This window comes from Suncus etruscus, chromosome 15 (genome assembly GCF_024139225.1).
Source record: "Suncus etruscus isolate mSunEtr1 chromosome 15, mSunEtr1.pri.cur, whole genome shotgun sequence".
Lineage (NCBI taxonomy): Eukaryota > Metazoa > Chordata > Mammalia > Eulipotyphla > Soricidae > Suncus > Suncus etruscus.
This window is the reverse complement of record NC_064862.1, coordinates 89,501,820-89,528,496: the sequence shown is the minus strand read 5'-3', so window position 1 is coordinate 89,528,496 and position 26,677 is coordinate 89,501,820. Positions and strand designations below refer to the sequence as shown.

Sequence of the window (26,677 nt, the reverse complement as noted above, 5' to 3'; positions counted from 1 at the left end):
TAGGATTGAAACTTAAACCAATCAGATTTGTACAGGTACAACGATTTTAACCAATGGGAGCAGACACATTTTGATGGCGGGAAGGATAAGGAGAAACCTGGCAGGATGGGGGGAGGGGAAGCAAATCCTTAATAGATCTTACAGTTTAAACCTTACAAAAACCTATCTATAATTGCGTTGTATGAGAGCAGTTACAAAAACAGGTTCCATGGAAAGATTTAAGGAATCTAGTTAAGCCAGATTCTCTGTGGTGAGCTAAATTTATTTGCAGGGTTCTTTTGGCTCAGGGCTATGCAAACTTATGGCTTGAATCAGGCAGCGGTGAAAAATCCATTGAATATGTGGGTGTACGGTCGCCCACAAGCTCCTGGCAGGCAGGGGGACCATATGGGACACCGGGATTCGAACCAACCACCCTAGGTCCTGGATCGGCTGCTTGCAAGGCAAACGCCGCTGTGCTATCTCTCCGGGCCCGCTCAGTGAATCTTGCAGGCACTTACAACTATACAGAAGAGTTCTATCTAATCTCTTCTAGTCATTGGTCTTGTGGGGGTTGGCCCTGATTTTGACCCAACAGTGGGGTAGCCCTTTCTTAAGCATCGCCTCAGCTTTGTGCCCCACCCAACGCTGCCCTGCAACTCTAGAACCCTCAGACCTCAGATGGGGCAAGGTGAGGCAAGAGGTAAGGAGTTTGGTGGTGAGGGTGCCAACTTTTCTGGTGTCAGTTGTCATCAAGAGACTGAAGCTCTTCAGGGTGGGGATCCCCTCCAGCGATGTCAGGCCATTGTCTGAGAGGCCCTCAAGGGTCGCCCGGATGTGGCACACAAGACGAAGGTGGGGGCTGATGGCCTGAGGAGGCTGTCCGAGGAGATGGTGCAACCCAACACCTAGATCCTTTGCAGGTGACTCAGCTCCAGCAGGCCCCAATCCAGCCCCTTGCTAGTGAGGAGATAGGTGCAGGCCAAGAGGAGGGAATGCAGCTGTGGAAAGCAGCAGAGGCGCACATTTGGTTGTCCTGGAAGGTGGGCACATGGTCCAGCAGCAGGTTGCTCCAGGTGTGGCAGCGCATCCTGGTCTTCCTGGCAGTCCTTCTCCACCAGAGGAATGTCACAGCTGTGGACCTCAGCTGGTACAGGGTTCGAGACAGGCTGGCATGGGGATGAGCACCAGGTAGGCCAGGTGCAAGCTCAGGAACTGACACCTGAGTACTTTGTGGCCCAGCCCTTGAGAGCTTAATGAGGATTGACAGACGATCGCCATGAAGGTGCAGAGAATGTGACCTGCCAACAATATGGTAGAGAGGACACGTCTAATACTCTTGGGAAGGGACTAGGAGAGAAGAAAGGAGAGAAGGCAGGTAAGTGGGGAGCTTGTGCCCCCTTTGGTCTTGGTGATGAAATGGAAAGCCTCCCCACACCCCCACATACATACTGGAGCACAGCTGCTCTACATGTCCTTCTTCCTCTGGCTGAGCCTTGTGGATTGAACACTTTAAGCAAGAACCTGTACACATGATGTCTTCGATGGATGCTCTCTCACTCTCTGTATCTCTTTCTCTCCCTCTCCCTCACTGAAATCCAGCCATTCTCTTTCTCTGTCTCTCACAATCTCTCTCTCTGTCCTCTCTCTTCTCTCTAATCCATTGGGATCCATCAATGCTCTCTCAGTCTCTGTCTCACCATCTTTCTCACTGCCATTTGGATCTAGCCACTCCACAGAGTTCTGCCTTTTCCCACTTAGGACACATGAAAGCATGTTTCCCAGTCCCCAGTCACTTTGTGGAACTTTCTGTCAAGTTCCACATACCCCCAACAGTTCGGGTGTTTGAAAACAAACTCCAAAATACCAGGGGTGGGAATGAAGCTATATAGCACAGAGGGGAAGGTGACCAGGGTTAGATCCCCAGATTTCCAAAGGGTCCCAGAAGCTTGCTAGGAGTGAGTTTTGAGCTCAGACCCAGGAGGAGCCCCTGATCACTACCACTGTGACCCAAATAAAAAATTAATAATAATAAAAAATACAGGGGCCAGAGAGCTAATTCATCAGCTGGGGCACAAGTTTGGCACTCAGGAGCCCCAAGATCTGTTTCATTCCTGGGGAGAATCTCATTCATTCCTACCTGTTGGGGCAAGGGAAACAATTGTGAATTTTTTGTTTTGTTTTGTTTTTGGGTCACACCTAGCAGCACTCAGGGATTACTCCTGGCTCTACACTCAGAAATCACTCCTGGGGCCGGGAAGGTGGCGCTAGAGGTAAGGTGTCTGCCTTGCAAGCGCTGGCGTAGGACCGACCTCGGTTCGATCCCCCGGCGTCCCATATGGTCCCCCCAAGCCAGGGTATTTTTGAGCGCATAGCCAGGAGTAACCCCTGAGTGTCAAAAGGGTGTGGCCCAAAAAACCAAAAAAAAAAAAAAAAAAAAAAAAAAGAAATCACTCCTGGCCATGTGGGATGCCGGGAATCGAATCACCTTCGGCATGCAAGGCAAACACCTTGCCTCCATGCTATCTCTCCGGCCCCCTATTGTGATTTTTTGATGCTTCTCCTGCACTTTCCATGGTGCCTTTTTCAGCATCTGGCTCTACCTCCTGGCTTCTAGGGATGTCCAGCCCACCAGCTTTTGTCACTGTGATCCTGGGGTCTATTTGGACTCTGAAATTATCCTAGATTGAGGCCATGTCCTTTCATGCTTTGAATGCATCTTCCCTACCAAAAAATCTGATAATAGATCACAACAGGCAGTGCTCAAGGATCACCCAAGGTTCTGCAGTTGGTCACTCCTGGCAAGTTCTGAACACCCTATGGGAGGCCGAATATCGAACCCAGATCACGCCAGGCAAATGCCCTCCCCTCTGTGCTATCCTGTTGACCATATAGAGAAAAACATCTAAAACCTGGGAAATTATTCAGAAAAAGTAAAAAAAATATAAGATATTGCAGAGAGCTTCGGGAATCGTCTCATTGTCTGTACCCTGGACCATATGCCAGCCTGCATTTGCCAACTAAGGGTTGTGGAAATCCTTGATCACCTCAGATCTCACTGACCAAGATGGAACCTGAACCTGAACCTCACCAATCACCAGGAATTGGTAATAACTATTTGCTGATAGAACCCTGAGTCTGTTTTCCCACTTCAAATCTGAGTTATGAGGCAGGTCTCTGAGAAGATGACAGAGTCCCACGCGTGGCAACCTAGTGGGACCCCGCAGCAGATCGCGTTCCAGATTCACCTATGGGCTCTGCCCTCCCAACATACCATGGATTCCGCATTCCGACCCTTGTTGAAGACAGCTTTTCCCACGGAATCTTATTAGACTTTTTCCGATTGCTGACGAACTTCCACCAGTCCATGGTCTGGGGGAGAGCCACCCCAATAATGACCCGACAGCTCGGCAGTCCTTTCTTTAGCATCGCCTCAGCTTCGTGCCCCTCCCAGCCCTGTCCCTGCAGTTCTAGGACCCTCAGCTGGGTCAACACGAGGCAGGAGGAGAGCAGTTTGGTGGCAAAAGGGCACTCGTCCCAGGCATTGGTTGTCGCCAAGAGACCGAGGCTCTCCAGTGTGGGGATCCCCTCCAGCAACATCAGGCCACTGTCGGAGAGGCCCTCGATGGTCACCCGGATGTGGCGCACGTCAGGGAGGTGACTGCGGATGGCCTGCAGAGCTCTGTCAGCTGAGATGGTGCAGCCCAGCACCTCGATCCTCTGCAGGTGGCTCAGCACCTGCAGGCCTTTGCCCAGCCCCTCCTCAGTAAGGCTGTTGGTGGCGGCCAGGACGAGAGAGCGCAGTGCCGGGAAGCTGCTGAGGTGCTGCAGGTGGAAGTCCCGGAAGGTGGGCACTCGATCCAGCACCAGCTGCTCCAGATGTGGCAGCACACCCTCGTCTTCCTTACATGTCATCCAGACCTGGGAGACGTCACAGCTGTGGATCTCCAGTCGGCGCAGGGTGCGTGGCAGGCTTGCCATGGGGATGAAGAACAGGTTGGCCAGATGCAGGCTCAGGCGCTGCAGGCGGGGGCACTTCTTGTTCAATGCCTTGAAGAACCCCGGGAGCATATCCAGTAAGGTGGTGCGTGATACTCGGTAGCCCTGCAGGTGCAGCGACTGCAGCCTGGACCCTATGTAGCGGCGGAGGACATGCCAGACTATCTTGGGGCGCACCTAGAGTGGTAGGAAGGTAAGAGGTGAGCCTTGCCCTTTGGGCCTGGAAATGGCTGCCCCCCAACCTAGGAACACAGCTGCTCCCTGTTTTCTTCCATCCATCGGGTGAGCCATGTAGCCCTGGATACTATAAGCAAGGGCCTGTACACACACTTGCCTTCAACACATGCACTGTCTCTGTCTCTGTCGCTCTCTCTCACTCTGTCTTTTCCCAGTTAGGCCTGTTCCCTCACCCATTTTCATCTTTGTTACAACATACTGAGGACCCACACGATGGTTGCCAATGTTCCCCTCCCCCCATACCGGGCTGTTGGGGTCTCTAAATACAACCCCTAAAATAGCAGGCAGCAGACAAAGTGATAGCACATGGTGGGTGCTTGCCTTGCACTTAATCGATTAGGTTTGATCCCCAGCATCCCACAGGGTCTCCTGAGCATGCCAGGAATGATTTCTGAGCACACAGCTTGGAGGGAATCCTTAGTGTCTCCAGTTGATATAAAAAAAGGAGGGGCGTAGAGAGCTATTTCATATCTGGTGTATAAGCTTGTTACTTAGGAGCCTGGAGTTAATACCCAGCACTGCCACTTTTTTTGTGCATCACCAGGAGTGCCCCAGATATGCCCTATCCAAGAATAGATCCTGAATACTACCTGGCAAGGTTCAAATTGCTCCTTTCCAAAATAAATCTTAAAATTTAAAAATTTCATTTTATTGGGCCCGGAGAGATAGCACAGCGGCGTTTGCCTTGCAAGCAGCCGATCGAGGACCAAAGGTGGTTGGTTCGAATCCCAGTGTCCCATATGGTCCCCGTGCCTGCCAGGAGCTATTTCTGAGCAGACAGCAGGAGTCACCCCTGAGCAAGGCCGGGTGTGGCCCAGAAACAAACAAACAAACAAAAATTTCATTTTATTGAGCCCAAACAAGAAGGGTTCAGTGCTCAAGATTGTATGAGGTGCCAGGGCTGTTGAGCCAGCAAGTTTGGTTTCCCTCTGCGATTTTGCTATATATATATTTGGATGGTGGGCTTACCAGGCCGTACTCAGAAATCACTCTGGCAGGATTGTGTAGTGGGACCCTATTGCTGCCTGGGATTACTGAATCTAGGTCTACCATGTGTCCTGCAAGGCACAACCCCCCAACCAATATGCTCAAGCCTAATTTTCACTTCTGTTGCAAAAGTTCCAGGTGGAACTTTTTTTTTAGCTTGGCTGCCAAGCTCGGGAAATCAATTCACTCTGGATGAAAGTTGGTTCCTGTGCATTTTTTCCCCCATGAAGATGTGCCCCTAACACCAGATTCTAGTGGCCCCATCTTTACTCTGGATCACAGTATCAGGGATGCCCCCCCCCCCATACCTCCTGGAGTGGCAAGTCAACGTGTCGCCACATCAAAGGGTCGTGCAGGAGCCTCGTCCAGCGGCGGCAGACCCTAAGGGCAGGGAAGGAGGCAAACCCTGAGTCAGAACGGCCCATGGAGGCTTGGCTTGCTCCGGGGAAGGGGTCTTACCTGGCGTTGCGGACCCGCTCCCGCACCGGGAGGAGCGAGAATATCTCCACCAGCACCCAGTCCGGCAGGTCGTTCAGAGACGCCATCAGCCCGCGGGGGGTCGTCCGAGGCGACCCTGGGGGTCGGGGACAGACGGGTCGGGGATCCACTCTCAGGAGCCGGAGCCTAAGTGCAACTTGTCAAAGCTGCTGGCTGGCTGTCAGGATCACGACTGGCTGGGGAGGCGATGGAGCTGGTATTTATACAAGTGGGCGTGGCTAAAGAAGACGCACAGTGGAGGGGCGGGGCTATGTTGTTTCGGGGCGTGGCTAAAGAAGACGCACAGCGGAGGGGCGGGGCTATGTTGTTTCGGGTCGTGGCTGTAAAGGACCATCGCGGAAGAAGCGCTTTGGGCGGGTCAGCTGATCGCTCGGGGGCGTGGCTTGACTTCTGGGAAGCCCAAAGTAGGAGGACGAGTCTGCATGGGAAAAGCAAGGGATAGCATTACTGGAAAGCAGGAAAGTGTTTGGGGCGGGGAGGCTAGGAAGGAGCAATTGCGAAAATTATGGCCTCCCTGCTGACAGGGGTTGAGAACATGGAACCAGGGGCCGAAGTGATAGCAAGGCGGAGAGGACTTTGGCCTTGCACGGAGCCCCCCAAGTTAGGCCCTGACATCTGATATTTTATCCTGAGCCTGCCAGCAGTGTGCAGAGCCAGGAGCAACCCCTGAGCGGCGCAGGGTGTGGCACCTACCAAAGAAACATCTTTCGTTAAATACCTTTTGTTTTACTTCTTTGGACAGGGCCAGAAAGTCTGATCTCCAAGGGAGCCATGTGAGGGGTGGAGAAGTCACAGCATGCAAAGTAAGAATTGGCCACTATGCATGCTCCCTCTCACTCACCCCATTGGGATCCAGTGATTCTCTTTCTCTGTCAGTCTCTGTCTATGTCTCTCTGTCTCTGCCGTTGGGATCCAGCCATTTCCAGAAATTCTGCCTTTTCCACTAGGACACCTGCAAGGCATGTTTTCCCCCACATCTGATCCCACTTACAACATGCTGATGACCACCATATGGTCCTCAAGTGTTGTCCACCTCCATACCAGAGTGTTGGGTTTCCAAAAATAATTACCCAAAACATAGGTTGGAATGGGAGGGTGTTTTTCTTGCAGTGGTCTACCCAGACCCAGGCCCAATCCCTGGTTTCCTGTAGAGTCCCCCCAACCCAAGTCTGCCAGGAGTGAGTTCTGAGCTCAAAGCCAGGAGGAAAGTCTGAGAGCTGTCAGTTGTGGTCCCACTCCCCCCCCCCCCAGAAAAAAAAAAACAAACCAAAAAAAAAAAAAACAGGGGCCTGAGAGCTAGTTCATCATCTGGGGGCACAAGCTTGGCACTCAGGAGCCCCAATATCTGGAAGGTACCCCCTAGCATAAGCGATCGCAGTGCCCAGAAATCCAGAGGCAGTTGAAGCACAGTAGGTGGCAGACCCCAAAGGTGGGCACAAGGTTCAGCACCAAGCAGCTGCTTCAGGCAAGATCACAGCTGTGCATCTCCAGCTGGCACAGGGTGCCAGGCAGGCTGGCCATGGGGATGAGCAGCAGATTGGACATATGCAGGCTCTGGGGCTGCAAGTCCGGGCACTTGTAGGCCAATAACTTGAAAAGACCCGAGAACATCATGAGGATCATGGACAGCCGTGATAACCAGTAGCTCTGTGTTGTTTTTAATAGAAATAAAAAGTTCTAGTGTTGGTAGGGGAGTGGTGAGGCCTTTCTCGGCTAGACCTGGCTCCTGCAGCCCCCATGACCTGGCGGGTCTGTAGGTTGCATGGTGATGGCAGACAAATGGACAGAGGAGCCAGATGAAGCCCCAGGAGTCAGCCAGCTTTATTGCTTTATTTCACTGTCTTAATCTAACATAAGCATTTCCTCATATGGCTTCTATGCTAAGTCTTTTCCTAGCAGCTACTTCTCTACTCCTTCTGGCTCTCTCAGCCTGTCTCCTTTTCTTTTCTTCTTTTTTTTTTTTTTTTGGGGGGTGGCCACACCCGGCAGTGCTCAGGGGTTACTCCTGGCTGTCTGCTCAGAAGTAGCTCCTGGCAGACACGGGGGACCATATGGGACACCGGGATTCGAACCAACCACCTTTGGTCCTGGATCGCTGCTTGCAACGCAAACACCGATGTGCTATCTCTCCGGGCCCCTCTGTCTCCTTTTCAGCTGCTTTTCCAGGCTTCTTTGCTGACTGACTCCTTTTGCCGATGCTTCTGCTGCTCAACTACTGGCACTGATTCTGATGCTGAATCTCGCTGTTGATTCTTGCTTCTGTCTCTTCTCGCTTTCTACCACACTTCTCTCTAACTCTCCTTCTTAATCCCTCTCTCCCCCCAAGTCAGCCTCCTTTACCCATCCATTCCAGGAGTGGGCAGTTCTGATCATTCAGGTGGGGTAAATAAGAACCTGGGGGAGGGGATACCCACAGCTGTATAGGTGCAATGACAGCAAGCCTCATGCCAGTGCCATGTCACATATTCTCCGTAGGACACAAGAAGGGATAGAGAGGAGGGGATGCAGGCAAGAGGTGAGCCTTGCCCCATTTGGGCTTGAAGATGAGCAGCTCCCCCATACTAGCACAGCTCCTCCCCATTTCCTTCTTCCCCTGGGTGTGCCTTGTGGCTCTGGATACAATAACCAAGTGCTGCACACAAACATGTCTTCTATGCATGCTTGAGCTCTTTTTGTCTCATCCTTCTCATCCTTCCACTATTGGCGATCCATCCATTCTCTCTTTAAATGTCTCTGTCTCTCTGTCTCTTCCCCATTGAGATCTCATCTCTCTCTCTCTCTCTCTCTCTCTCTCTCTCTCTCTCTCTCTCTCTCTCTCCCCCCCCACTAAGGAATCAAACCTCTGCACAGAAATTTTACCTTTTCCAGTTATAGGACACATGCCGGGCATGTTTATTCACCCATTTGGATCTCTGTTACAACATGCTGAGGACTGACATGGTGTCCTGCCAGTGTTGTCCTCCCTCCATCACATTTTAGGGTGTTCCAAAACAATCCTCAATAATCAGCTCAGAGCTTGACTGACAGCCCAGTGGGGTGAATGTTAGGCTTGCACTTGGTCGACCCAGGTTCAATCCTCTGTATCCCAGAGGGTTTCTCTTGCCTGGATTGATCTCTGAGCACAGAGCCTGGAGGAACCCGTGAGTGCCTCCGGTTGCAGTCCAAAACACAAACTTAAACAAAAAAACAGGGGCCAGAAGCTGGTTCATATCTGGGGCACAAGCTTATGACTTAGGAGCCTGGAATGCCCAGGGTCACTAATGTCCACTCAATGTCCAGCACTGCATTGCCAGAAATGCCTTCTTGACTATCCAAGAATAGCTACTAGATACTGCCAGGTATTTTCAAATCCTCTATTTCCAAAATAAAGAAAAGTAAAAAAAATTGTTTTTGGTTTTGGGGCCACACCTAGTGACACTCAAGGGTTACTCTTGTCTATGTGCTCAGAAATTGCTCCTGGCTCAGGGGACCAGATGGGATGCTGGGGATTGAATTCAGGTCCATCCTGGGCAGCCGTGTGCAAGACAAATGCCCTATCACTGTGCTATCGCTCTGGCTCCAAATATATATATATTTAACATTCTATATAGCTGGACCCAAACCAGAAAAGCGCAGGGCTTTACTTTTGCTCAGTGCTCAAGAATATCCATAAAGTGTCAGTGCTGTCACACAAGGCACATTCCACTTCCCTCTGAAATTTCTCCAGGACTATATATAAATACATATTTGTCTTTTGGGCACATCCGGCCTTGCTCAGGGGCTACCCTGAGCACTATGGTCAGGAATCACTGGAGAGGTTCTAGAGGGGGACTCTATGGGGTGCTTAAGGTTACTGAAATTGAATGGCCACATGCCATCCAATGTCCATCCACCCTGCTGTCTTATATAGCTCAGGCCTAATTTTCTTTTTGGCTTTGGGGCCACATCCAGCGGTGCTCAGGCAGCACATGGCAGAGAGATGACTCCGATGAATATTTTTTCAGACTGCTGTTTATTTTTCCCTGCTGCTCTGCTTCATCAGACCCGTCTGCCTAAGGGGTTAGAAAAATAGTGCCTGGGCAGCATCACTCACTCATGGATAGTATTTATAGTTTTATTTGACACCCTTTATTGCTATGGTATAGCAGGGAGGCATGTTGTGGTTGTGGCGGTTGAATGTGTGCTCCATGGGATCACTTGCGTGGTCCTGGTGTTCGCACACTTGCCTACAGACCTTCCAGAAGCACAGACACCAAGCATGACTCACACTGGTCTTGTGTGGTGCTCTTACAGAGTACTCACAGCGCCGGAGGGTTGCCCACTATGAGTATTTTTCATTGCTGTGCTTGCATACAGCAAGTATGCACGGAAAATCATACGTTCTTGTGGGGTGGTGGGAGGGTGGGGGCTTCTAGACCAGAGTCATCTGCACTTACCTTGGTGCCTTGGCAGAATGGCCACAGGAGCTTAGGCTTTGCCAATAGGTCTTTTATTTGTTTTTGGAGGGGGTCACATCTGGCAGTGCTCAGGGGTTACTCCTGACTCTGCATTCAGAAGTCGCTCCTGGTTGGCTTGGGGGACCATATGGGATGCCTGGAATAGGAACCTGATCTGTCTGGGGTTGGCCACATGCAAAGTAAATGTTCTACCACTTTGCTATCGCTCCAGCCCCACCAATAGGTCTTTTGCTAAGCATCTGTGCCAGCCCTCCTGCCCCTAACCCAGACATTTTTTTTTTTTTTTTTTTGGTTTTTGGGCCACACCTGGCGGTGCTCAGGGGTTACTCCTGGCTGTCTGCTCAGAAATAGCTCTTGGCAGGCATGGGGGACCATATGGGACACCGGGATTCGAACCAACCACCTTTGGTCCTGGATCGGCTGCTTGCAAGGCAAATGCCGCTGTGCTATCTCTCTGGGCCCTAACCCAGACATTTTTAAGCAGAGATGCTCCACCAGCCAGTCCAGCTTTGCGGAAGTCTGATGCACACTGGTGGGAAAAGCTACAAGCAGCTATAAAGAGGGCCATCTACTACAAGCCATGAAGCTTGTGGTATGTTAAGTATTTACAGACTTTTATAATATTTCTCTTTGGTATATGTTTCTCTGCCTGCTTCCCACTTACTACCTTTCAGGTAGGGGGTGCTGTTTGGATTTGAGTAAGTTAAGCAGGGAGGATAGGGTCCTTTTGCAGCTGGCTAGTGAGCCCTAGAGTTTTGAGCAACTGGCAGGTTGGAAAGGATTTTGTGTCCGACCTTCTTGCCTCTTTTTACCCTCTTGCCTGTATGAATTTTTTTTTTGTTTTGTTTTTGGGCCACACCCATTTGATGCTCAGGGGTTACTCCTGGCTATGCGCTCGGAAGTCGCTCCTGGCTTGGGGGACCATATGGGATGCCGGGGGATCGAACCGCGGTCCGTCCTAGGCTAGCGCAGGCAAGGCAGGCATCTTACCTCTAGCGCCACCGCCCGGCCCCCTGTATGAATTATTTACTGCGAATTTATAACACTGTAACGGCTACCAATCTATCCTCTTCTTGCCTTTGAGGCAACCCCCTCCTTAGCCTCTCAAGGTCAGCAAAACAGGAAGCCAAAGACCAGATGTGGACTGGTCTGCCTCTAAGGGTGAGCAAAACAAGAAGTTGGGGGAGGGGAGGTCAGGAAAACAAAGGATAACCTGTGCTCTTTCTGTTTTTAAAGAAAGGGGCAGATTGTTACTCCCTCCCCCAAACTCACCAGGAGATCAATGTTTTTTGTTTGTTCCTTTTTTGAGTTGGGGGGGCCCATGGTGTTCAGGGCTTACTCCTGCCTCTGTTCTCAGGGATCACTCCTGGCAGTTAGGGGAGGAGGTACCAGGGATCCCAGCAGGGTGTGCTGAATCCAAAAGAAGTGCCTTGAAGGAGGCTGCTCTGCAAACGATAAGGCCTTGCCCAAGCTAGCCTAGTACGGGCCTCAGTTTGATCCCTGGCATCCCATATGGTCCCTGAGCCAGAGGCATTTCTGAGCGTTAAGCAAGGGCGGGGCTAGGAGGCGAGGACTTAAGTCTGGGTTAGGGTTAGGGCTGGGACAAGGAAAACAACTTTGATTTCTATTGATCCCTGGCATCCCACATGGTCGAGCCAGAGGCATTTCTGAGCGTTAAGCAAGGGCGAGCTAGGAGGCGAGGACCTAAGTCTGGGTTAGGGTTAGGGTTAGGGTTAGGGTTAGGGCTGGGACAAGGAAAACAACTTTGATTTCTATTGCTTCTCTAGCAATTTCCCTGGTGTCTTTCTCAGTCTCCTGGCTCTGGGGATCCCCACCCCCAATTTCTCCCCAGCCCACCAGCTTCTGTCACTGTGACAATGGTGGGCTGTCTGGATTCTGAAATTATCCAGGCTCTAGGTCTGGTCCTTTCACGGCTTGGATGTGTCTCACCTAACAAAGAAACTGGTGCCCAAGAATATATTGTTAGTGTTGAGAAAAGAGTCAAAGACCATCTCTAAAATGTAAAATGCAAGGAGTTTATTTCTTCAATGACAGTTGGGCACTGTTATGGACAAGGGCCCCTTATCAAATTAACAGGCAGATTATATAGAGTTAATAGGCTTCAGCAAGCTAATTATTTCACTGGTTGATAGTTTAATTTCCACAATATCCATGATTGGCTCAACTTGCATTTTCATTCCCTGTGTCTCATGTCTCCCAGATGACCTAACTCCTTCCTACCCTCCCCTCTTAATCTGGTTTGGGCTGGAAAACAGAACGGCCTTCATAACAAGGGGGTCTTGGCAGGCCTGGGAATGCCAGGGGGAGCAGTATCTGAGGAGGGAGGGGAAGGGGTGAATAAATTGCTTCAGGCTTATTGTTCATTGAAGTGAGTTAGAGCTTCAGGGTCTTTTTTTGGTTTTTGGGTCACACCTGGCAGCGCTCAGGGGTTACTCCTGGCTCTATGCTCAGAAATTGCCCCTGGCAGGCACAGGGGACCATATGGGATGCCGGGATTCGAACTATTGTCCTTCTGCATGAAAGGCAAACACCTTAACACCATGCTAACTCTCTGGCCCAGAGCTTCAGGGTCTTGCATCTATAACTATATATATTATTAAAAGGCCAACCAGGCAGTGTACAGAACAATTCTGGAAGGGGAAAACCGGGGCTGTTGATTATTTGGGGGCAAGGCCTTACTCAGGGAAGCCCATTGCCAGAGGAGGAGAAGGTCTAGGTGGGGAGTTACTGTTGTGCTTCCAAAAACAATCCCCCCCACAGGAGCCAGGCTGGAGTGATTGCACAATGGGAAGGGTGTTTTCCTTGAAGTGGTCTAGCCATAGGGTCCTCCCAAATCAAGTCTGCTGGAGTAAATTCTGAGCTCAGAGCCAGGGTTCGGAACCTCTGAGTGTTGCCAGTTGTGGCCCCCAAAAGAAATAAAATAAAACCAGGGGCCAGAGACTTAGTTCATCAGCCAGGGCACAAGCATGGCACTCAGGAGCCCCAATATCAGGAGGGTGCAGCCCAGAATGAGCAAGCAGAGCACCCAGAAGCGGTTAGGCTAGTCACAGCAGGTAGTAGCCCTCGAAGGTGGGCATGTGGTCCAGCACCAGCCTCTCCAGGACAGACGTTGAGTCCATGTCCTCCATATGCACCATCAAGCCCAGGGAATTGTCATAGCTGTGCATCTCCAGCTGGCGAAGGGTGCGAGGCAGGCCTCATCCTACGTTACACAGAGGACATGTCACATATTCTTGGGAGGACCCTAGGAGCATTAGAGAGGAAGGGAGGAAGGTAAGAGGTGTCTGTGCTCCCATTTGGGTTAGAGATGGGCAGCCCTCGAAATAGGGGTATAGCTGCTCCCTGTTTCCTTCTTCCCCTGGGTAAGTGTGTGGCCCTGGGTGTTATAAGTGCCTGCAGAAAGCATGTGGGGTGGCTGCCCATCTCATCTCCAAGCCTGAAGAGGGCATAAGCTCTCCTCTTTCCTGCCTTCTTTCCTCTCCTACTCTCTGCTCAAGATTATTGGCCATGTCCTCCTTGCCATATTGGTGGCAGGTCACATTCTCTTCAACTTCACGGTGATCGTCTGTCGGATTCCACAATCCTACGGACGCTATCAGGGCTTTTCCAGGTGTTAGGACACAAGTGACATGACCTTCAGCGCCTGACCGGGCACATGGTCGACCTGCTGCTCATCTCTAAGGCCAGCCTGCTTTGAACCCTGCCCTGGATGAAGATGCACAACTGTGACATCCCCCTGGTCTGGATGGACTGCAGAGAAGATGAGGGCATGCTGCCATACCTGAAACATGTTGTGCTCCCCAGGATTGACACCTGCAGTGCCTCAGCTGCTTTCCAGCACTATGTTTTCGCATCCCGGTAGCACCTACTGAATATTGGGGCCCTGTGTGCCAAGCTTGTCCCCTCGCTGATGAACTTTGTGGCCCCTGGAATTTTCAGTTTGTTCTTTGGGCCACACCAGCATTGCTCATGGATTTCTTGTGCCTCTGACTACAGAGCTGGGAGGGACTCTATGGGTAACAGGGTATAGGTTCCTGATTGACTGCTTCAAGGAAAACACTCTCCCCACTCTGCTAATCACTCTGGCCCGGCCCTGTGTTTTGGATCCGGGATGGAGGGGACAACACTGAAGGCCGCCTATGGGTCCTCAATGTGTTGAAACTAGAATCAGAAGGTGGGAAAACATGCCCTGCACGTGACATAGCCTGGAAAAGGAAGAACTTCTGGGAAGTGGCTGGATCCCGATGGCATAGAAAAAAAAGAGAGGAAACAGAGACAGAGACTGACAGAGATAGAGACTTGCTGGATCCCAACAGGTGGGGGGAAGACAAAGAGCGAGCAAGCATATTGGGGGAATTCTTTTTTTTTTTTTTTTTTTTTTGGTTTTTGGGCCACACCCGGTAACGCGCAGGGGTTACTCCTGGCTATGCGCTCAGAAGTCGCTCCTGGCTTGGGGGACCATATGGGACGCCGGGGGATCGAACCGCGGTCCATCTCCTAGGCTAGCGCAGGTAAGGCAGGCACCTTACCTCCAGCGCCACCGCCCGGCCCCATATTGGGGGAATTCTTGCTTTGCAAGTAGTGGTCTCCCCGCTCCTCACAAGGGCCTCCTTTTTTTTTTTTTTTTTGATTTTTGGGCCACACCCTGTGACGCTCAGGGGTTACTCCTGGCTATGCGCTCAGAAGTTGCTCCTGGCTTCTTGGGGGGACCATATGGGACGCCGGGGGATCGAACCGCGGTCCGTCCTAGGCTAGCACAGGCAAGGCAGGCACCTTACCTCCAGCGCCACCACCCGGCCCCAAGGGCCTCCTTTGATCCCAGGTGTTTCTGGCCTTGCAGAAACAATTAGAATAAAATTCATTTAATTAAAGGTATTCCTAACTCCTGTTTGTTTGATTTTGGGGTCACATTGGGGACACTCAGGGATTACTCCTGATTCTGCACCCACAAAATGCAAACTTTGGTCATTGCACACTCCTGGGGGACTCTGTCAACGCCCTCCCTGAGGTGCTCTCTCTCCAGTGCCCGGTTCCCTGTTTCCGATCCTTGCCATGACTTTCGAGATTGCTCCCTCGGAGCCAGAGGCCTCCAAGTCCCCGCTTTCCCATCACAAGGTCCCTCCTCCAGGATGTGCGGCCCCGCCCAGCCGCGCCTTCCGGGATTAAGCTTCAACTCGCGCCGCGCCCCGGGGGAACGTTAGCCCCGCCCCTCGCCTAGACTCCGCCCCCGTCGCGCGCCGCCTTCTGGGATTGGCCTCGTCATAAGCCACGCCCTCCCTCCACCAACCTTCACGCCGCCCCTCGGCTCTGTCTCCGCCCCAACCCTTCCTTCCGGGACTGCTCGGCTTAAGCCACCCCTCCTCCCGCAGGAACCCCAACTCTCGGACGCGTTTCCGGCCCCCGACGCCTTCCAGGATTGGGCCAGCCCGGTGGCCACGCCCAGTAACACCGTAGCCCCGCCCCTCGGCCGAGTCTCCGCCCAGTCGCCTTTTCCGGTTGGTCCTCCTTGGCGACGTCTCGCCCCGAGCTGCGGCCGCTCGGGATCCAGCGCCATCTCCTCCTCCTGCTGCCCCTCCGCCTCCTCCTGATGGCGACTCTGGACGACCTGCCGGACCTGGTGCTGCTGGACATCCTCTCGCTCCTCCCGGTGCGGGACCGGGTCCGCAACGCCAGGTGAGCGCCTGTTCCCGGGAACCCCAAGAGCAAGCAAGCCAGGCCTTGCAACGGGCCGTTCTGACTCGGGTTCGCTTCCTTCCTCCTTTCCTCCCTCCCAGGGTCTGCCGGCGCTGGAAGAGGCTCGTGCGGGACCCCTTGACGTGGCGACACGCAGACCTGCCGCTCCAGGAGGTATGGGGGCGCAGGCCCTGGGACCCCGATCAGGGCCAGGATGGGGCCCCTGGAGTGGGCGTTGGGGTTCACCTTCACGAGTGCACAGGCTCCAGCGAGCGTCCCCAGCGAATGGCATCCCAGGGCAGCCCGCCCCCCAGCCACGTCCACCCTTGGAGGCAACATTCACCCCGAAAGGAGGAAACTTGGGCTTTGAGCAGCAGTAGGACAGCGGGGTGGGTTGGGGCGCTGGCTGGGAGGTGGCAGATCCAGGTTGAGCGATCCCAGGCGCAAGTCGGGGCCCACCCCACCACCACCCCACCAGGGATTTTGGGAGCATGGTGCTCAGATTCGTCGCTGATCGCGGCCTGGTGTGGCCAAACCCAAATCGAGGTTGATACGGAGGACTGGAGACATCGCAGGGGGAAGCCGAACTGGCCTTGCTTCACAGGCTTTAGGCCCTTCTTGTTTGGGCTCAGTAAAATTGCTGGAGTCTTAGAATTTTTTTATTTGAAAATTTATTTTGGGTAGGGGCATTTTTAAACCACGTCAGGGAGTATTCAAGGGTACTCTTGGCCGGATGGGGCACATCTGGGGCACTCCTGGTGATGCCCAGAAAAAAAGTGGCAAGGCTGGGAATTCAACTCCAGGCTCCTGGGAAGTTTGTGCCCCTCTTTCTGTCTTTGGACCACACCCAGTGACTCTCAGGGGATATTCCTGGCAATGTGCTCATAAGTTGCTCCTGGCTTGGGGGGACTATATAGGATGCTGGGGATCGAATCCAGGTCTGTCCTGGGTCAGCTGCATGCAAGGCAAACTCCCTACCGCTGTGCTATCTCTCTGGCCCCAGTTTTTTCAATATCAACTGGAGATGCTAATGGATCCCTCTAGGATCTGTGCTCAGAAATCATTTCCGGCAAGCTGGGGAGACCGCATGGGATGGGATGCTGGGGATCGAATCTGGTCGACCATGTGTAAGGCAAACACCCACGCCACTGTGCTGTCACTTTCTCTGCCTCCTGACTTTTGGGGGGTTGTATTTAGACACCCCATCAACACCATGTGGGTCCTCAGTGTTTTGTAACAGATAGCAAAATGTTTGAGCAGTCATGCCACATGTTTCCTGAGAAAAGGCAGAATTTTGGGGGAGCTGCTTTATTCCTTGGAGGGGTACGAGGGTTGGGGGGAGAGAGAGAAAGAGACCGTGTATGTGTAGAAGGCAAGTGTGTGTACAGGCCCTTGCTTATAGTATCCAGAGCCACATGGCTCACCCGATGGATGGAAGAAAACAGGGAGCAGCTGTGCTTCTAGGTTGGGGGGCAGCCATTTCCAACGCCCAGGGGCAAAGCTCACCTCTTACCTTCCTACCACTCTAGGTGCGCCCCAAGATTGTCTGGCGTGTCCTTCGCCGCTACATAGGGTCCAGCCTGCAGTCGCTGCACCTGCAGGGCTACCGAGTATCGCGCACCACCTTACTGGATATGTTCCCGGGGTTCTTCAAGGCCTTGAGCTACAAGTGCCCTCACCTGCAGCGCTTGAGCCTGCATATGGCCAACCTGTTCTTCATCCCCATGGCCAGCCTGCCGCGCAGCATTCGCCAGCTGGAGATCCACAGCTGTGACATCTCCCTGATCTGGATGTCACGTAAGGAGGACGAGGGCGCGCTGCCACACCTGGAGCAGCTGGTGCTGGACCATGTTCCCTCCTTCCAGGACTGCCACCTGCACCGCCTCAGCTGCTTCCCGGCACTGCGCTCACTTATCTTGGCTGGCACCTACCGCCTTACTGAGGAGGGGCTGAACAAAGGCCTGCAGGAGCTGAGCCACCTGCAGAGGATTGAGGTGCTGGGCTGTGCCATCTCAGCCGACAGCGCCCTGCAGGCCATCAGCAGTCACCTCCGAGAAGTGCGCCACATCCGGTTGACGGTCAAGGGCCTCTCTGGCCTTGGCCTGGTGTCGCTGGAGGGGATCCCCACTTTAGAGAGCCTCAGTCTCTTGGCCACAGCCGACAGCAGGGAAGTGCGCACCCTCACCACCCAACTGCTCTCCTCCTGCCTCACCTTGCCCCGGCTAAGGGTCCTGGAGTTGCAGGGCCAGGGCTGGGAGGGGCACGAAGCTGAGGAGGAGATGCTGAAGAAAGGGCTGCCACACTGTCTGATCATTATTGGGGCGGCTCCCCCTCAGACCATGGACTGGTGGAGGTTCGTCAGCAATCCCAAAAATGCTAACAAGTTCCTGCGGGGAACGCTGTCTTCAACAAGGATCGGAGTGCGGAATCCATGGTATGTTGGGGAGCTCAGAGCCCATAGGTGTATCGAACTTGATCTGCTGTGGGTCCCACTAAATTGCTGAGAATGAGACACTGTCAGCTTCTCAGATTCCTGCCCCCCAACCCAAGTCTGAAGTGGGGAAACTGCCTCTCTCAGGGTTCTGTTGGCAAGTAGCAATTCTGTTCCTCAAGTGCTCCAGGAAGCCAATCTTCTCTCTCCCCTTAGGGCACAGGATGGGAGCAGAGGGTGAGGGTGAGGGTGAGGTTCAGGTTCTGCCTTGGGCAGTGAGATCTGAGGGAATCCAGGATTTCCACATCCCTTAGTTGACATACGCAGACTGACAGATATCTGGTGTGCAGATGATGAGAAATTTTTTCTTCTTTTGGTTTTTTGGGCCACACCCGGCGTTGCTCAGGGGTTACTCCTGGCTGTCTGCTCAGAAATAACTCCTGGCAGGCACAGGGGACCATGTGGGACACTGGGATTCGAACCAACCACCTTTGATTCTGGATCGGCTGCTTGCAAGGCAAAAGCCGCTGTGCTATCTCTCCGGGCCCGAAAGTTCTCTGCAATAACTTATAGTTCTTACTCATTCCCCAATTTTTTTTGTCTTTGTTTTGCTTTCTTGTATAGGTCTTTAGCTCGAAACACAAGTTCTTTAGTTTTATAGTTGTCAAATATTCCTAGAGCATGGTGGGGGGTGTTAGACAGGACAGCCAGAGGGGAGGATGTTTGCTGGATTCAGGGGGAGGGACAGAGGAGAAAGACTGAGCAAGATATAAAGTTTAGAGATAGAGGCAGAGAGAATGGTTGGATTCCCACGAGGAGGGGAGAGAAAAAGACACAGTGTAGAATGCAAGCTTGTGAACAGGCACTTATAATAATCAGGGCCACATGGCACACCCATGGGAAGAAGGAAACGGGGAGCAGCCGTGCTCCTATTTGGGGGATTGCCCATCTCAAGCTCAGTGGGGCCCAGACGCACTTCTGACCTGCCTCCCCTCTTCTCTGTCCCTTCTAGTGTCCTCCCAAGAATATTTGACATGTCCTCCCTGGCATACAGGATGACGCCTGCATACTTGGCACGTATAAGGTTGCCGCCTGTCATGCTCCACAATCGTCCGGATGCTTACAGGTTTCCTCCAGCGGCCCCACCTGTAGCACCTGAGCCTGCACATGGCCGACCTGCTGCACATCCCCATGGCCAGCCTGTCTGGCATCAGTTCTGGGCTGGAGATGCACAGCTGTGACATCTCCCTGATCTGGCTGGCATGTAAGGAGGACGAGGGTGTGCTGCACCATCTCAGCTGAAAGCGACCTGCAGGCCTTCAGCTGCCACCTTCTTGATGTGCGCCACATCCAGGTGATGATCAAGGGCCTTTTGGCTCGTGGCCTGGTGTCGCTGGAGGGGATCCCCACACTGGAGTGCCTCAGAATTTTTGCGATAACTGACACTGGGGACGTGTTCACCTTCGCCACCCAACTGCCTCACCTTGCCCCGGCTGAAGGTCCTGGAGCTGCAGGGACTCTGCTGGCAGCGGCAGGAAGCTGAGGTGATGCTGAGGAAAGGGCTGCCCCACTGTTGGGTCATAGTTGCAACTGGTCTCCCCCAGACCATGGACTGGTGGAGGTCAACCAGCAAACCCCTGAATTCTCTCAAGTACCTCAAGATGTGACGAGTACAAGGATAGGAGTGTGGATTCCGAGGTACATTGGGGAGCCCATCGCCCATAGAAGATTCTGGAACTTGGTCACCTTCTCAGAGGCCTTCCCCCCACCCTGCATCTGGAAGTGAGGAAACTGACTCTCTCAGGGTTCAGTCAGCAAGTAACAATCCCAGTCCCCCGATATGCCTCCACTAATCGAGGGAACTGGATGGGGGTCTGAGGGTGAGGGTGAGGTTCAGATTCCGCTTTGGGCAGAGACAGGCATTCTAGAAAGATTTCTACAACCCACAGTGGCCTCATGCAGGCTGGCATCTGGTCCAGGGTACAGATTGCTGAGACAGTTCCCAAAGGTCCTCTGCCATATCTTCTTATTTTTCTAAACTTATTTTCCACCTTTGGTTTGTTTTCAAAATACAGATTGTTTTTCTCTTCAGGAAACACAAGTTGTTTTGTTAATAAGCGCGCTGTGTTCACTCAGTGGTCAAATATTCTTAGACCAGGGGCTAGAGAGAGAGCATGGAGATAGTGCATTTGCCTTGTATACAGAAGGTTGGTGGTTCAAATCCCGGCATCCCATATGGTCGGTCCCCCGAGCCTGCCAGGAGCGATTTCTGAGTATAGAGCCAGGAGGAACCCCTGAGCGCTGCCGGGTGTGACACATAAACAAAAACAAAAACAATCTTAGATCAGGGAAGCCTTGGCATGACAGCAAAACAGGTAATGTGTTTTCCAGGCACTGGCCAATTTGAAATTCATCTTCGATATGCCATTGAGTCCCCTGAGGCTACCAGAGTGATTTCTGATTGCAGAGCCAGGAGTAACTTCTGAATACTCCCCGGTGTAGCCCAGTATTAATGTGCTATGTTATCAGTATTAGTAGTATATTAAACTTAATAGTGTGTAATATTGATATTAATATATAAATTCATAATATAGAATATTTACAATCTATATAATAAATCCATATATTTAATATATTTATGTATTTATATTTATCTAATATATATAATTTATTTATAATAAACATAGGATATTTATAATATATATAATATAAATATATACATGTATAGCATATAATTATATCTAATTACACAAGTATATAAATATTAACATCTAAATATGTTTAAATAGTATTAATATGTTTATTAATATGTTAATCTATGTAAGATATTCCTTGAGCACCCATTCGTTTAGTAGGTGAGCTACATACAAGTGTGACAGGATGAGACGTGGCTCTGGGATAATTTCAGATTCCAGACAGCCCACCTGGGTCACAGTGACAGAAGCCCTTGGGCTGGGGAGAAAGTGGGGATGGGGATCCCCGGAGTGTGGAGGCCAAGCGAGATGCTGAGAGAGGCACCAGGGAAAGTGCTAGAGAAACTCTGCAATCCAAGTTGTTTCCCTTGTTCCAGCCCGGGCGGGAATGATTGAGCTACTTCCAGGATTGAAATGGACATTGGGGGGCCGGAGAGATAGCATGGAGGTAAGGCGTTTACCTTTCATGCAGAAGGTCATCAGTTCGAATCCCGGCGTCCCATATGGTCCCCCGTGCATGCCAGGAGCAATTTCTGAGCACGGAGCCAGGAAAAACCCCCGAGCACTGCTGGGTGTGACCCAAAAACCACAAAAAAAAAAAAAAAAAAAAGAAATGGGCATTGGGGGATTTGAGGGGAGAACAAGGAGGGTCATGGAAGGCAGCCAAGTCAGAGGATGGAGGGTGAGGCTGGGTGGAAACACTGGCACCTCAGGGCTTGGGGTGTGAGGAGGAGGAGGAGGAAGAGATGGGGGAGGAGGTGGGGAAGAAGAGGAGGAGGAGTTGGAGAGAGGAGGAGGAAACCCTCTCTGGGCCTTGTCTCTAAACCACTTGAGACAGGTGCTAGGCACTGGGGATCTGGAGCTCCCCCCATCATCTTTGGGGGTGGGGGAGGCCACACCTGGCCCAACATCCTGTTCAGTGCTCAAAGGCCACTCCCAGAGGCCCTTGAGGGCCCAGTGCTGTGGAGTGAAAGTCCCAAGCCACAGGCCTTCCCCTGGTGCCCTCTCTGGTCAGCATGGCAGTAATCTTAAACTCTAATGCAGCGAGAGTTCAACAGGGAGGGCAGTTGCCTTGCAGTTGGCCGGCCCAGGTTCAATTTTCGGCAACCCATAGGGTCCCCCCTGAGCACTGCCAGGAGTAAATTCATGAGTATGGAGCTAGGAATAAACCCCAGAGTATCACAAGCTCTGATTCCGCAATCAAAAGCGAAAACAAACCAATCTGTGCTCTTTCCCAGACTCAGCAAGTCTTGGTGGGCAGCAATGAGAGGGAAAAGGGGAAGAAATGAGGACTCGCAGCTTCTTCAGGAGGAAGATCTCTTGCTTTGAAGTTCCTCCCCTTGTTCCGTGCTCAGGGATCACTCCTGGTGTGGTCCTGGGGACCCTTTGGAGTGTTGGGGATTGAATTCAGGTTGACCTCATGCAATGTCAGTGCCTAGCCCACTGCAGAACACATATGGGCTGGGTCTGGTGGGGGGGCAGATTCGGTGCTAGTTTTTCCCTAATGTCCTAAGTCCGTGTTCCCAAAAGTGGCCCATATGGGGGTGCTGGAAGGGGAACAGAAAGGAATAGAATCTTTAGGGGCAGTAAGAGGTGGAAGGACATTGAATGCATTTATTTTCCATGTAAAGCAGTGGTCTCAAACTCAAATTTACCTGGGGGCCGCAGGGTGCATCAAAATAAATCAGTTTGGGAACCTATGGCCTAGATATTACCCCCCCCCCCAAAAAAAAAAAAAAAGCAGTGTTAAAAGACTTGGCCTAGCCCCAGGTGGGTTGTATCGTGTGTCGCCAGGAGGTGGGAGCCCAGCACCGACTCAATGACTTTGGCCATGCTTGGGCTGGAAATACCGAGAAATTTAAAAGTGTGAACAGACAAGGGACAGAGAGGCCCAGGCTGCCTTGCACGCTGTTGTCCAGGGACGGACCTGCGTTCGATCTTCTGCCTCCCATATGGTCCGATTTCTGAGAGCAGAGGCAGGAGCACCCCTGAGCGCAGCAGGTTGTGGCCCAAAACAAAAACAAAAAAGAGAGAGGCTCGCAAACTTGAGGGGCATTTACAGCAAGAATGGGGCTCTGCTTTGTCATACAGCAGCGCACATCCCTCATCTCTCAATACTCCAAGGAAGACTCAGGCAAAAATTAAAATACAATGTCCGGGAGGTATCCAAACTACAAGGCAAGCCGAAGCCCAGGGTTCGTGGTCTCAGCAGGAGCAAGGTAAGCAAGCAGCTCAGGTGGGTCTTCCTGGGATGGGGAAAAGGGACACAAGGACCAGGTTACAACGGGGCAGGGTCTCATCGAGGGCGTGGCCTCGCGGGGCGTGGTGACAGCTAGGGGCGGGGCTTCAACAAGGCAGGATGAAGCCCTGGGCGTGGTCATAGAGAACCAGTGAAGGCACTTGGGAGCGTGGCCTAGTCCTCGGACGGTTAAGCAGGGGGCGTGGCCCGAGTCTGGGACCTAGGTGGCACTGGAGTGGGACAGCGGGTGGTCTCGAGGCCCGGGCGGTGGGGAGACAGTTGGGCGTTGTGTCGGTTGCTGGGGCTCAGGGGCACCTTGCAGCTGACGATCAAGGCCGTGCCTCGGCCTCCTCTTAAGCTGATGATTGATTCCTTTTCCTGGCTGAGCATCCTCGACTCGATGTGAGGCTCCTTTTAAAGCAAGCTTTTGAGAACAGAATTCATGGAGATGGTCAGGGTGAGTGTGCCCGAAGAAATCCAAAGAGCAAAGGCAAAAATGCCAGCTGGTGGGGGGGGGGGCGGTTTCCAAGGCAGCCTCACCTTGACCAAAGGGTGCTGTGGTCCTCCACTTTAAAATCCCAGCACCTCCCAACTCGCTTTCCTAACAGTAGTGGCCGAAAATGGGATTGACTCACTTGGGGAGAGGCTCCCCACCCATGTGAACTTTCTTGACTGATGGATGTTGTACAGCCTTGTGGGGGGCCTTGAAGGAAGGTACTTGGCGAGCACAGCAGGGACTTGGGGTGAAGGGCGAGAAATAAGATGACATGTTTCAATCCCCAAATGCAACCAGATTAAACCACGGGGAGATGGCAATGCAGTCAGCATCTGAACCCCAAGTGGACCCGAGAGATAGTCAAGGCACTTCTTTTTTTTTGGTGTTTGGGCCACACCCTTTTGACGCTTAGGGGTTACTCCTGGCTATGCGCTCAGAAATCGCCCCTGGCTTGGGGGGACCATATGGGACGCCGGGGGATCGAACCACGGTCTGTCCTACGCTAGCGCTTGCAAGGCAGACACCTCACCTCTAGAGGTCAAGGCACTTCTTTTGGATTCAACATCCCCTTCTGGGATCCCTGGCACCTCCACCCCTAACTTCCAGGAGTGATCCCTGAGAACAGAGCCAGGAGGAAGCACTGAGAACCATCTGGGGATGGGGTGGCTCAAAAAACAAACAAAATATATTGAATTCCTGGTAGTTTTGGGGGAACGTACAGGGGCCAAGGATTAAACCTGTGCTGGTTGCATGCAAAGCAAAAGTACCTTATCTGCCATATTTTCCTGGTCCCATAAGAGACACTTATTTACATCCTCACCATTTAGGAAATTCTAAGGGTCTTGGGAGCAATGGACCAAGAAGTGTGGATGTGATTGAATATAAAGATTATAGGGGCCGGATTGGGACCAGAGAGAGAGAGAGAGAGTACAGCGGGTAGATGGGATCTCTTAATAGAGAAATAGAGGCACTGGAGAAGTAGCACAATAAGTAGGATGTTTGCCTTACACATAGTTGACCCTGACTCAATCCCTGGCATCCCACATGGCCTCTTGAGTAGTTCTAGCAGTAATTCCTAGGTACACAGTCAGAAGTAAAGCCTGAGCATGCTGGGCGTGCCCACACAAGCAAATGAAATAGAAGAAATATTGTTTAGTCCTCTGAATGATCAGGACTAATTTGGGGGATACCCTACCCAATAATGCTCAGGAATCACTCCCGGAGATCCTGGTAGATGCAAAGTACAACCTTGCATGCCAAGTTGGTGCCTGAATTCCACAACTGCCTCTCTGATCTAACTTATTTCTTGAAAATCACAGGATCACAGTGGAGGAAGCAACGTGTCACTGAGACTGGATGAAGACATAAGCTGGGTCAGTGGGAAGAGAGAGATCAGAAGTGGGCACCCCAGTGTAACCACCTCATCTTGTGCTATACCTTCAGCCTCAACCCTCCTAAGACATTGGGCATGGAACTGATGGACTGGCTAAGCTGTCCATTCCCTGCCAGGCTCAGGGAACCATTTAGGATATCAGGGATTGAACTGGGTAGGTCCTAGGTAGGTTCCTGGTTGGCCACATGCAGGGCAAAAGTCTTACCTGAGGGATGGAGAGAGCACAGTGGTAGGGTGTTTGCCTTGCATGCATCTTGCACATGGCCAACCCAGGATAGCCCAGGTTTGATCTTCAGCATTCCTTGTGGTCCCCTGAGCTTGCCAGGAGCAATTTCTGAGTGCAGAGCCAGGTGTAATCCCTGAGCACTGCTGAGTGTGGCCCAAAAACCAAAACCACCCACCCACCCAAAATGCAGTACCTCTATGCAATCATTAAGGCCCCTGACCTCACCTTTTCATTTGTGAATTTTCTTCTTTGGAATATTTTTGGACTACATCCAACTGAGCTCAGGTCTTACTCCTGGCGCTGTGCTCAGAAATTACTCCTAGAAGTCTTGGGGGGGACCATATGAGATGCTTGGGTTTGAACTCCAGTCAGACAGATGCAAGGCAAGTGCCTCTCCTGATGTACTTATCCACCCTTCCAGCAAACTCTATTTTGAGGGGGAAAGTTCTGGATAACACCAAGTGATGTTCAGGGGTCACTTCTGGCAGGGTTCAGGAAACCATAAATGGTGCCAGTGTCTTGGAGAGAGAGAACCCAGGTTAGCCACATGCAAAGCAAATGCAAATGCCCTATCTGCTGCCCTATCTCTCTGGCCTCCAATTTCTTTCTTTTCAAGAGGCCCAATGTTAAATGTGGGTTTATTTTTCCATTTTTTTTTAATAGTATGCTCTGAAGACGATCAAACTCAGGGGCTCCAGCCTGCAAAGCATGTGTTCTGCTACTGATACTGGGTCTTCCTAGCCCCATCATATAATTAAAAAAGTTCTCAAGGAAAAAAATAAGCATATCAAGAAGGCTTATGACATATAGAGCTGCAAATGGGCTGTCTGGCAGAAAATTCTTCTTGGAAAGGTCTCCAAGCAGGACAGAAGCTTGAAGATGCTTATGTGCTTGCAAAAAGGTAATGATTTTTTTTGTTTGTTTGTTTTTTGGGTCACACCCAGCAGTGCTCAGGGGTTACTCCTGGCTCTATGCTCAGAAATTGCTCCTGGCAGTCTCAGGGAACCATATGGGATGCTGGGATTCGAACTAATGACCTTCTGCATGAAAGGCCTTACCTCCATGCTATCTCTCCGGCCCCAGGTAATGATCTTGAATATCAAAAAGAAGTGCAGATTTTTCCAATGAGCCAAATTCCTGTGGGCTTAAAATCTTTAGAAAGTGAGAGATCTGGGGCTGGAGAGATAGCATGAAGGTAAGGCGTTTGCCTTTCATGCAGAAGGTTCATGGTTTGAATCCCGGCGTCCCATATGGTCCCCTGTGCTTGCCAGGAGCAATTTCTGAGCATGGAGCCAGGAATAACCCCTGAGCACTGCTGGGTGAGACCCAAAAACCAAAAAAAAAAAAAAAAAAAAAAAAAAGTGAGAGA

At 51.8% G+C, this 26,677-nt stretch overlaps 2 protein-coding genes across 2 annotated transcripts in view; one reads left to right on the top strand and one right to left on the bottom strand.

Annotated features, from left to right (window-relative positions):
- LOC126030152 (F-box/LRR-repeat protein 12-like) overlaps positions 1-26,677 on the top strand; it is a 78,446-nt gene that overhangs the window by 36,191 nt on the left and 15,578 nt on the right. Inside the window, exons 2-6 of the mRNA XM_049788335.1 lie at positions 15,932-16,004; positions 17,360-18,264; positions 19,274-19,409; positions 19,577-19,760; positions 19,866-20,043. Coding sequence (XP_049644292.1) covers positions 15,932-16,004; positions 17,360-18,264; positions 19,274-19,409; positions 19,577-19,760; positions 19,866-20,043 — 1,476 coding nt within the window. The remainder of the gene's footprint in view (positions 1-15,931; positions 16,005-17,359; positions 18,265-19,273; positions 19,410-19,576; positions 19,761-19,865; positions 20,044-26,677) is intronic.
- On the bottom strand, positions 888-5,747 carry LOC126031344 (F-box/LRR-repeat protein 12-like). Its single transcript, XM_049789601.1, has 5 exons — positions 5,662-5,747; positions 5,511-5,583; positions 3,254-4,155; positions 1,680-1,735; positions 888-1,015 (listed from the first exon to the last, which is right to left on the bottom strand). The coding sequence occupies exons 1-5, from the start codon at positions 5,745-5,747 to the stop codon at positions 888-890; spliced, it is 1,245 nt and encodes a 414-aa protein (XP_049645558.1).

Coding starts and splice junctions, on each gene's coding strand:
- LOC126031344 (XM_049789601.1), bottom strand. CDS start 5,747: ATGGCGTCTCTGAACGACCTGCCGGACTGGGTGCTGGTGGAGATATTC. Junction 5,584..5,661: donor GAGCGGGTCCGCAACGCCAG/GTAAGACCCCTT, acceptor CCCTGCCCTTAG/GGTCTGCCGCCGCTGGACGA. Junction 1,736..3,253: donor GTCGGAATGCGGAATCCATG/GTATGTTGGGAG, acceptor ATGTGTCCTAAG/TGGGAAAAGGCAGAACTCTG.